Raw genomic sequence first — 11,664 nt, forward strand, 5'->3', positions numbered from 1 at the left:
CAGCGTCGGCCCATTCAAAAGTAAGATCCTACTCAAATTAGAAAAATGATATCTTTTTCTACCTAAAAAAAAATTAAAATATTTTCAGATTTTTTTTTCTTAGCTGAAAAAAGCGTAAAATTTTTGGTCCTAAGCCATTGATTACTCTACTTGTGCCATGGGCCGGGCCTGGCCTGCGGCTAAGTTAGGCTTTGCTTCATCTGGAATTGAGTTGGATCCAGTGTCTAGATCCCCTGCAACCCTCGGATGGAAGGATGCGTTCTTTGAACAGGTTCTCCGACCCTGAGGTCTGTTCGATGGTTCTGTGTTCGTATTCGACGGTTTCATTTTTTCGAATCCCCTTATTTTTTATTTTAGATTATATTGATAGTTCCACGAAGTTATGATCGTTGCGTTCTCTTGGCAAATGACATCTTCTTTGGTACGTTTTCTTTAAGACCAATCTTATCTTGTCGCAAGTGGTAGTAGAAGCAAACTCTACGAGATTATCATGTTTTGTATATCGTCCTCGCTAAATAATACTCAGTTTATCATCTCCTTGAACAATGGATAAAAAATGTTGCCATTTTAGAGCCGGATGTAATATATGTATAATGTGGAGCAAAAGCACATATCAGAAGTACAAATTATTCTTCATCAGCTTACATCGTGCAAATATGACTCGTTATATCTGGCAATCTTATACATGACAAAACTAAATTTTACATCTTGTTGGCCCTAACTACAACATCAAAATGTGTTTACAAGCCCTATGCCTACCTCTTCTGCGAGTTCGTCCCATACAGGCAGGAGTATCAAAACAACCAGAATAATTGCTGTCCCGACAAGTGCCTTCCTCCATGTTCCAACCTCGGTCACATCGTTCAGGCATGGTTTTTCGGGTGTTCTCTGTTCAAGAAATTTGTACTTTTATTAGAAACAGCTTGCATGGTTGAAGGTACAAAGTTACAGAAATTCTTTGTACCTGGCAGATTAGCACGTAGAGACCCCAAGGAAGTGCCAAAGGGCCACCGAGCTGAAAAGTAGGAAAAAAGTAAGGGGAATTAAACTCGAGAGCACAAATTATATCAACGCCAAAAAAAATGGCTCAGAACAGTTGAAATATACCACTCTGAGTCCAAGCATTACATAGGTCGACAACCCAAATGTAACCAGTACATTTTTCCCAAATGCGCCCTGCACGAAAGCCATAACCATGTTTCAGACGTGATATTATATATATAATGTTAACATTCTGATCCCTTGCATGAATATCTTGGAACATTTTCAGTCCATAGTTGTTTCTCAGAATAATTTTGAGGATATTTAATAATACAACACACGTGAATCAACTGCAGCAAGTTCTAATGACAAGAAGCCTTTTCCTTAATACGATTGATCAGGAATTTTTTCAGGTTCTGTAAACCAAAAGTTATACTACGCTATTAGGCATTGAAGAATCTGCAACCGTTTCAAAAACGAGACAAGTACCTGTACAGCTCTTCCTCCATCCAAACACCCAACAGGAAGCATATTAAAAGCCGTTGTTGTTAAACCACACCTTCACAAATAAATTTGTATGCACGTTAAAAGTTGTAACAATTTCTCAAATGAATAGTAGAGGGTTATAAGCCAAGGCACTAGACGCTACCATCCAGCAATAACAAGCGGATGGATCGAAACTGTTGTAGCATGCATAGCTCTGCAATCAACAGAAACGGATGTTGGAGTTAAGATTTTTTTTTTTTTTTTTTTGTCTAGGTTGAAATGTCGCTAGCGGTAGAGAGCTTACGCGAATCCCAGGGTTGCTCGGCTGATGAGTCCAAGAAGTAATGAACCTTGGAATAACATGCTAGGGACCTGCACCAGATCGCTAGCTGCATCTGGGTTAGTAGATAGAAACAGACCAACAGCAAACATGGAAACTGAGAGTGCGGCTCCAGCAAATGGACCAGCTAGCGAAATGTCAACTTTTGTACTCCGGTCGGGAAGAATCGACTTGAACTGTACAAATCAAGTAAGCAGCGTCAGCCAATAGTAGTCTTGTCTTCAATAAATATTTTTAAGTAGAGAAGTAAAGATAATAAAATGTCTTCTTGTAGATGTGAATTACGTAGAGAGATCAACAGGAGAGATAAGCTCCCTGAACTTGAAAGAGTAGCGCAACAGACATGATGAAGAATACCACCTGTGTGATTGCACCAAAACTTCCGAGTGTAATGTTTGGAATGAAGTAAGGAATGCTAAGCTTTACTTTCTTTGGAACTGCAGCAAGAAAGTGCCCCAATTCCTACAAATAAATTTGAAAAAAATAAAAAGAAAAAAAATAGAGTAATGGAGCAAAAATAAGAAAGAAGCATGCCTGCTTGATATGAATATGAATATGAAAGAAACATAACAAGCTGCAACTTACATGAAACAAAAGAATTCCCAAGACACCATATGCCAAAGGCAATGCAGAATCTACAAATGGATACAAAAGCTCCATATCAGGTGGTTCAACAGCATTTGGATCGGTGAAATACCTTACCACCTCAGGAGGTAGACGGTTAATCTGTCATCAAGTAACTTCCATCACTGCATTTTTTAAGTAATCAGTGACATAATGATGGGATAAAAGTAGGGTATACCTGAGAAGCAATTCCCAATTCTACAGAGGAACCAATAGTCAGAAGAAACAATATGAATGCAATCACATACTGCCAGAGCGTGGTTGGTCCTGGCTCTGAGACTTCTTTACGAAGCAAACCAAAGCTAACACGTGCACCGCCGCGTGGATCTGGTCCCTCCGAGTTAGGCTCCTCGATCATGAACAAATTATACTTATCGCCAGTAAGCTCCGCCAGTTTCCTTTGAAGCTTTGCAAAAACATCTTCCCTTTTTCCTCTTAAGTTCCCAAGAAATAGGATGCCCTCTCCGAGATCCCCAAAGGGTTCTTCTTTCGTCACCCAGAATGTTGAATAGCCAAAAATGGTGTCCTTTATTAACTTCACATCTGCAGGGTCTACTCTCTCAGGTCCAAGAAGCTCCATTAGCTTAAAAGAGTCTATTTGGAAGCTGCTGTATGTCGGATCAATAGGCGATTCAGTTGATGGCTGAAAAAAAAAACGACACCAACTGCTCTTTAGTTGCTGCTTCCTAGTTCCTATTTTTCTAATTGCAAAACAGACTCTTCTTAATCCACAAACTTTCAAGTCTCCACTAAACAATTTTCTTTTTGGCTTTAAACAACCACTAACCAAAGGAAAATAAGGAAACATGTTTTGAAAAACTCTTGGCAATGTAAAAACCTCAAACAAAAGCATGAAAGCTACAACCAATTTGCAAACGAGGTGCCGTGAGTAAATGTTAATTGATTAAACACAGGAATGATAATGTGACAAAAAAAAGAGCCATTCTTACCATTGAAATCATAAAAAAAAAAAAAAAGGAATGTAAAATCAGAGAAAATAGTGTGAGGAAGTATTATTGATTAAATCCAGAAATCATAGTGACAAGAACATACTGAAATTTGAGGAATACAAGACACAGTTTTACAATTGAAATCCGGACAAAAAGGGAACGTAAAATCAGAGACAAGACTGTGTACCCTTGAAGAAACATAAGGAGTCTTGTCGGAACCGAACTCGTTGATGCTGCTACTGTTACTTTTCTCGTCTGCATCTTCTTCTTCACGCGAAGCAGTTTCTACAGTTGAATCTCTAATAACGGACGATTTTGTGTCTCTGTTTTCTCCGCCGTCGATTCCTCTGCTATCGTTTTGATCATTGCCTAAACACTTTACTACAGCCTTAAATCCGCGGGTTTCCTCAGGGCTAGAGAAACGGTATCTCTCTCTCAATGGTGAAGTAACCTTAGGCATTGGTGTCTTAATCTTCTCCCAGAGATTGCAATGAAACGTTCGGAATCTGATGTTAGTGGCAGCTGCGAAAGCCACGCTCGTGAGAGTCCCCATCGGGTGGAGATAGAGAAAACAGATGACCAATGTTTTAAAAGATAAGGAAAATGGGTGAGAGCACTTTAAGATAAGACTAGGATTATTACCTCCCGTGCTTCTCGCAGCCCAAAGGTCAGTTAATTTCACTGTCGTCTGAATTATCTGATTTTGAAGTTGTAATGCTTGTCGGCATATAAAAATAAATTATGATTTTATCGCATATTTTCTAAACCTAGATAATATATTAACTCATAACCTTAAATACATTGTATAAAATTATAGATTTCATAGAACCTGTTTAATCTATCATCATCAAAATAAATATATTCAAATATGGCATTATAAATTTTGAAATATAATTTAATTATATATTTTAAAATTATACAATTTTATTACTAAAATTTTCAAAAATGTATACAATTTTTTTACAAAATTATAAAAATTTAATCGTAAAATCATTATTTTCTTATATATCTACAAATTTTATAAATATTTTTTAATTTTAATTTTTGGTAATTATGCAACTTTAACAAATTTATTTAATATATTTAATTAAAATAAATAGATATAAAAATCTATCTAAGATTATAATTTCAAATATATACATGTATATTCTTAAATATAATTTTTATGTTTAATAAAATCAAATTTATATTAAAATATTGATATGAAAAAGAAAATTTACAATATTAATAAAATTTTATTTTAAAATATAATTTATATTTATCTGTTAAAAAATATTTTAATTTTTTTTTACTGCACCATTTGCAGGAAGACACCTAGTATATAGGTAAATTTCACTGCATTTTCTATATAATTATAAACAAACAAATAACTAGAAAAGAAAATTTACCATAGTGTTAGGTCTGGATTTAGATAGTAGACATGAATCTTTCATTTGATTTCATTTGCTGCCTTCTAAGTATCTCCATGTTTTCTGTCTTTTTTTTTCTTTTCTTCTTGTGGTGCTTCTCAAATTCTCAGAGGCTGTGTACGTGTGTTCTAAATTGAGATCATATTAATCTTTTCGTGAACTATCACCACGACAACAAATAAACATATTCCAGTAAATTGAGAATTGATTAGTCATTTTAAATTCAGTGTTGACATATTTTATTTACCTTTTTCACATGCAGTATGTAGTTTTGGTTAATGTCTAGAAGTACATGAAAAAAATACGAAAGTTATAAATAGGTTAGAAGAGAAAATGGTTAATCAAAAAGATATTTGAGCATAAAGAGTTTAAGCATTTTTTTACTTTTCACTTACATGGACTTGAAAGCTTTATCATCCAACGTCAGTATCAATCCATAGCATATTGATGTTCGTCTTTTTCTCATTTCGTTAAAAGGCGAAATTCTTTTGAAAACTATTACCCAAATGTTGGACCAGAAACAATTTGGATTTGGATCTTGAACTGTAAATGATTTCGTCATTAGAAGTTGAAACTTTAGAGAGATCAATGGAGCCATTGCAAGAGATTTAAGAATTTACTATTTCTGATTGCAAGTAGAAATGGAACTAATATATGACAATTATCTAAAAAAAGATTAGTAGTTTCTAAGTAGTGGGATCATGGGTGTCGTGTGAATATATTGGAAACTTTTATTTTATATATAAAACAAATAAAAGGAAATCAGTTAATAGATAAAACATGTTTTATGCGTTTAAAATTTTCTGTATTTACATTTGTTTTTTAAATCGTTATTGTTTTTAAAATATTTTCCACATGTCAATTGTTTTTAATTGTTTTAATTTTTTTTCGACATGGCATTTTTTGATTAGCGACTTGCGTTTTAGTATATAAGGGATGTTAAGTCAAACTATTTACTTCCTTTATTTAAATACAAAGCAAATTGTATGACTTTTTTTTGGCAACGCAAATTGTAACCATAACTACCTTTTCTAATAAAATAATTTTGCAACCTTTACTTTAGTTCCAAAATTTTAGGAACCCACTTCCCCCAAATACATATATTCAGCTACGGTTATAAATATTGAATATTGTTTCTTCATTTTAGTTCATACCAAATGCCATGGTTTTATCTATTATATTAAAAGTAACTAGATTCTGAAAGGGCGGGTATATTTTTTGTTTTATATTTTTTTAGGTCTTTTCATTTGATAATTTAAATATTTTAAGGGCGGGTATATTTTTTGTTTTATATTTTTTTAGGTCTTTTCAATTGATAATTTAAATATAGGTCTAATGACATAAAACATAATAAATAATATTCTAAATAATGATAAAGATAAAAGAAATAGTTGTTGGATCCAACTTTTATCAATGGGTCAAACAAACATGTGTTTTAATAGAATAGATAGTTTAACATGTGTCAATTGTTATATTACTCATCCTCACTTTCAGATATATAATTGTTCCTTCCTTTTGGTTTGACTATTAACCTACTAACTAGCTTTTGATCCGCGCCCCCGCGCGAGTGTATATTTTTTACATAATTTATAGTTTATATATATTAAATACAGTTTTCCGTATTACATATTTGCAGTGTTTTAAAAACCGGACCGTATCGACTCTCGAACCTGTCGGACCATGACTCGCTTCTCAAACCGATTTCGAGCTGTGCTAAAAATCAAATTTAAGTGCAACCATCAAATATGTGTGTCCGCTCAGATGTTTGTTTATTATTCAGACCATATATATTTTTATTGTATTGTGCTATATATATTTTTTTGTTGGATGTGTGTTGCACAGTTAGATAGTAATATTTTTTTAAAAAAAATCTAACTAATATTTTTAAAAAAAATCTAAATATGTATTAATATACAGTATGAATATAATTTGTTTTAAAAAAAATATTATATCAATTTAAAATTGTATATATTTATTTTATATCATATCTATACCGCATAAATTGAAAATCAGATATAAATCTGTACAGAAAGTAAAGTATACAAAAGATTTTTTCTGAAATTTAGTTTGATATTTAATAACATTGGTCACCTGTAACTACATCTTATCTTTTAATTTCATATTTATTAACATTGAGATATATTATTTAATTTTATCATGCATTATCCAATAAATACATAAATATTATAGCCCAAAAAATAATTGTAAACAAAGCCTATTTTCTAACTGTTTATTCTAGGAAAAGTAAAAAAAAAAACCATGTATCCAAAAACATAACCACTTTATTGCTTTCTCTTTAATTTTCTGTCTGTTTCGCTTTTATTACGTGGTTACAAAATTGGTAAAAAGAAGTATAAGATTGAATTATTGATTGGCTGGATTTGATTCTGCTTAAAATATCAAACCGAGAGATTAATGGTACTGAACCGATAATTAATTTGTTTTGAATCTTATAGGTGGTTTGTAACGTAACCATAAAATCGCTGGCAAAAAAAGTCTGGGCCATCTAGGAATTCTAAGCCCAAAACAATATAATCTATTATTACTAACCATACCTACGAATTATTTATGGGCTGGCGAACAATGAGAGAGTTAAATAGGGTATGCGTTAAACGACAGTGTCAATTTCAGTTGCATTCAGTTGTAATTATTGAGAAAAATTCAGGATCAAAACTTATTTGTACTTATGTTTTAATAGTTTAGATAATTAACTAATATGTTTAATCAATATTATTTATTCATTTGATTCTTAAACATTTGCGTTATGTTTTCAACAAACGAACTGTTCACTCATTGTTATAAAACATTTGAAATCAAAAATAATATCATCTTATAACTACAGACATTTCCTAAAATATATAATATTACATTTATAAAATTATTATTATTCTTACTTATTAACCGGCCAATGTTATTTAATAGTATGATAATATTTTAAAAATTGTTATAATTAAAAATTCAAAAAATGTTTAATATTTAAACAACTTTCTATTATATATGATATTAAAGTATTATAAAATTGTTTTCTAAACCAGAATTATTAAAGGTATATTTAAATCATATTGGTTGCAAATATTACATGTACCAATTTGAATTAATAATATAATATCTTAGCTATTTATTCTTTAATCCTTCGAATAATGCAGTATTCGTCAAAATCAATAGCATGCTTCAATCTGAAACTATATTTTCCATATATGAACATATTCTAAATACAAAATTTAATTATTTAACAAAATCAGTTAAGATCCAGAAACTTTAGTCCAACCAAAATCTACAAAGTATATGTTTGGAAGTAAATTTAAGATTATTAAAACTATTTAAGTTGATATTATTAACGAAGTATTATTATAAAAATATATTTTACGGATTTTAAATAGTTTATTCGATTAAAAAATATTTATTAAATATGAGTTTACATAAAGTTAGTGGAGAACATATTAACCCATATATATATATACATATATATGTACATAACAGAATATACTAAAAATTAATTTTTTCAAACATTTTTTGAAAACTTTGTTCGGTTTTCGGTGTGGGTTGGATTTGACATTGGTTTCCGGATATAACACTTTAAGAACCGTTCGAATATATAGGTCATGTCTAATAAAGTATGAGATTTTAATTTTCTGGTCGATTCCGAGTCAGGTTATTTGGGTAAGAATATTCTTATATGTTTGGTAACTATTAACAAAATATAATATGTTGCAGACTTTAGAAATAAAGTTTAAACATAATTTTTAAAATACATATGGCACAAGTGTATAGTTATGCAATTTGACATATTTAATATAGATACCAAAAATTATATTAAATTAAAGTAATATTGAACATAAATACGATTACAAAAAATAACACAAATATAAAAATTAAATTTCTCAAAAAAATTAAAACAAAAAATATACCCGTCTTTTATAAGGGCGGATCAGAATCTAGTTTTATTTTTAATACTTATATTAAAATAATCAGTAAAAAGTATCTAACATAACAAAAACCTGTTTATCTTATCAACTGACTCAAGTTTTTGAAAAATGATTTTTTAAAAATTATTCTTTAAATTTTTATAATCTAATAATTCACTTAATTAATATATAATTAAAAATTTTAATAAATAAATAAATATATATATGTATATATATATATATATATATATTATGATAAGGTTTTAATAAATACAATATATATGTATATATATTGTGCCCCATGTTAAATTATTTTCTAGATCCGCCCCTGATTGACATGGCTGCACTTTCTGAGTGATATATATAAACACTTTAATCTATATGTGATTGGTAAGTTGCCACATATGTTGGTACTAGACACAATTCTTTCTTTTAGTTTCTACATATCTTGGCTTTGCACAAAATCGGCATTCCAGTAGTTTCTCATCGTCTTTCCAGAAAATCATACAATTGTCAACGCATACATCGATCATTCAGATGGTAGACCAAGATCCGCAACTAAACTATGCATTTCATAGAAATTTTCAGCAGCAAGATTATCTTCTAATTAATACTCATTAATTAGTTGAGCTCATGAATCCATGCAATTCTCACTTAATTCTAATCAATTTTAAGATTCACCATCCCAGATGCGAGTGATAATCTAGAAATCCCTTCTATACATCCTTTTTTTATGGTTTTTTTTTTTTGCTGCGTCTAATATATTATAAAACTGTTTTGCATCTATGTTAGGTTATTCCCTATTACTATTAGGAACAACAGCTTCATGAAATGCATCGGTAACCATGTCATGATACCTATTTCCATGTTGCTCATACTCATCTCCCGCATTATTTCCAAACATAGTCTGTCCATGGTACATATAATTAGCATTATAACTTGGTAGTTCAAATCCTTGGTCTGTACTACGACTTGATGCAATTCCCATGCAAAAATCATATGTAGTAGTTTGGTTTAAATAATCTATTATATAGATGCATTTTTACAGTATCTATTTCTAAATATGGCTCGTTCTTGCATTTTCTACAATGACAAAATATTTTACCATGTTCCCTCGCGAATGGTTGGTTAGTTGCATGTTGTAAGAATCCTCATAATCTAGCACAATACTTTTTCAGTCATTTCACCAGTCTTTGGATCTTTATGATTGTACATCAATGCCCGTAATGCGTATATTTCATGTTCGAAAGATATTTTTCTCTCTCCATTTTTTTTCTTTTACGGTGTTAAGTATTCTATTTATGTCTGCTATTAATAGACTTTTAAAAAAATTGCAAGGGATTTGCGAAAAATTTCTCCTTGCAAAATTTTAGTACTCACAGAAAAAAAATGTGTTTCAACAACTTTACTCGTTTTTTGCAAAGGAATTGCAATGGACCGAAACTGACACGAAAATGCCTCACAAAACCCTCGCACATTTGCAAGAGAAATATTCCCTCGCAAATTTTCCAGGTAACATGTTCCTTTTAGTTCCGATACAATTTTGTGAAGCAAAGTTTCCCTTGCAATTTTTCCTCGCGAATTAAGTATTTTGGTGTAGTGATCTTCTATATTGGATTCAAAAGGTTACATAACCAATTATCGATTTGAAAAGGGTTTACTCTTCAAATAAAAATGAAATTAGTTAATACATATTTCGCCGTGGGAGAATGTATAGGCCTACGTGTCCAGAACCTCTTAGACATTCAAAAAAAAAATAATTCAATTTTTCCATATGAGCTCCCGTTACAACTAACTCCTCGAAATCTCTTGTTGGCGTGGAATTATTCAACATGTTTGAAACATCAGTTGCTATTTTTTCGATCATGGCTGCTTCATTATCCCTAAAAGATAGAGAAATCAATTTATAATTCCATTAAAATACGTAGTTGTTGGTATTGTTAGGACAAGTAAAAAACAAATGTATACCAGTTGTTTGAATGGTAACCAGCGATGGTGGCCACACCTTCCAAAGCCTTTTTCCATGTCTCAATCTCGTCACTTGTTTTGCCTTTACAAGTTTTTCTAAAGGACTTCCCAAAATCTTTCCTCTGCTTCTTTACATCAGCTGGATCCACTTCATAGAAAATGGTCATAACTGTCTGACCAAGCTCTGTCCTACACTTCATGATCTCCACCAACTCGTTTAGGCACCAAGACGAAGAAGCATAGTTCTTGGAGAGCAAGATGATCCCAATTTTCGATCCTTTAATAGCATCGATAAGCTGGGGACCGATCGACTTATTCCTCTCGATATCATCGTCAATGAAAGTGTCAATCCCTTTGCTTCTAAACTCCTTCAAAATGTGACTCAGAAAGGATTTGCGGACATCTGCCCCATGGAAGCTCGGGAAGACATGGTGCTTCCAATTTGGAGGCAGAGAAGATAGAGGAGAAAGAGGAAAAGAAGACGAAGCCATTATAGTATGATTGAGATGGAAGCAATATCACACCGCTTTTTTAGAAAGCAATTGCAGAAAGGGATGGACAGGGTTTTTTTTTGCAACTGATTGAATCTTGAAAATGCTTCTATTATTGAGATAATAAAGGAACTTTCGTAGAATCCCTATATTCTGGATTTACTAGGGAGGTAAGACGCAAAATATGTGGCCAAAAATCAAACAAAAAAGATTACAATTATAAAAGTATTGGAAAATTCTATATTTATTCATAACATATAAATTTCTTATATAGGAGATTACACCGTTATAGATAAATGGAAAGATTACAAATCATAATCTCTTGGTTATGAGCCATCCACAATCTGGTTCATAACACTCCCCCTTGGATGTCATAACCATTTAGAGCTTGTAATGTGCTTTAATGTTGCCTCATTAAAATTTTACCAGGAAAACTCAATTGGGACAAAACAATGGTGAAGGAAAAAGAGTACAACACACATTACTCCCCCTGATTTGGACATTACTGAA

General features: G+C 31.5%; 2 protein-coding genes across 2 annotated transcripts; both read right to left on the minus strand.

Moving 5' to 3' along the window:
• Positions 1–591: 591 nt before the first annotated feature.
• LOC106300889 (probable zinc metalloprotease EGY1, chloroplastic) lies at positions 592–3,986 on the minus strand. The gene is made up of 10 exons (XM_013737147.1): positions 3,569–3,986; positions 2,610–3,074; positions 2,393–2,533; positions 2,168–2,269; positions 1,772–1,983; positions 1,631–1,681; positions 1,471–1,540; positions 1,108–1,176; positions 965–1,015; positions 592–888 (listed from the first exon to the last, which is right to left on the minus strand). Exons 1-10 carry the CDS (start codon positions 3,932–3,934, stop codon positions 730–732), a joined length of 1,686 nt encoding a protein of 561 aa, XP_013592601.1. The 5' UTR covers positions 3,935–3,986; the 3' UTR covers positions 592–729.
• A 6,347-nt stretch (positions 3,987–10,333) lies between these two features.
• Positions 10,334–11,302, minus strand: LOC106298918 (probable disease resistance protein RPP1). The gene is made up of 2 exons (XM_013735048.1): positions 10,664–11,302; positions 10,334–10,578 (listed from the first exon to the last, which is right to left on the minus strand). The coding sequence occupies exons 1-2, from the start codon at positions 11,152–11,154 to the stop codon at positions 10,380–10,382; spliced, it is 690 nt and encodes a 229-aa protein (XP_013590502.1). The 5' UTR covers positions 11,155–11,302; the 3' UTR covers positions 10,334–10,379.
• Positions 11,303–11,664: the final 362 nt, after the last annotated feature.

Source organism: Brassica oleracea, chromosome C6 (genome assembly GCF_000695525.1).
Source record: "Brassica oleracea var. oleracea cultivar TO1000 chromosome C6, BOL, whole genome shotgun sequence".
Lineage (NCBI taxonomy): Eukaryota > Viridiplantae > Streptophyta > Magnoliopsida > Brassicales > Brassicaceae > Brassica > Brassica oleracea.

Coding starts and splice junctions, on each gene's coding strand:
- LOC106300889 (XM_013737147.1), bottom strand. CDS start 3,934: ATGGGGACTCTCACGAGCGTGGCTTTCGCAGCTGCCACTAACATCAGA. Junction 1,984..2,167: donor GTTTTGGTGCAATCACACAG/GTGGTATTCTTC, acceptor TGATTTGTACAG/TTCAAGTCGATTCTTCCCGA. Junction 889..964: donor TCTACGTGCTAATCTGCCAG/GTACAAAGAATT, acceptor TTTCTTGAACAG/AGAACACCCGAAAAACCATG.
- LOC106298918 (XM_013735048.1), bottom strand. CDS start 11,154: ATGGCTTCGTCTTCTTTTCCTCTTTCTCCTCTATCTTCTCTGCCTCCA. Junction 10,579..10,663: donor GGTTACCATTCAAACAACTG/GTATACATTTGT, acceptor TCTATCTTTTAG/GGATAATGAAGCAGCCATGA.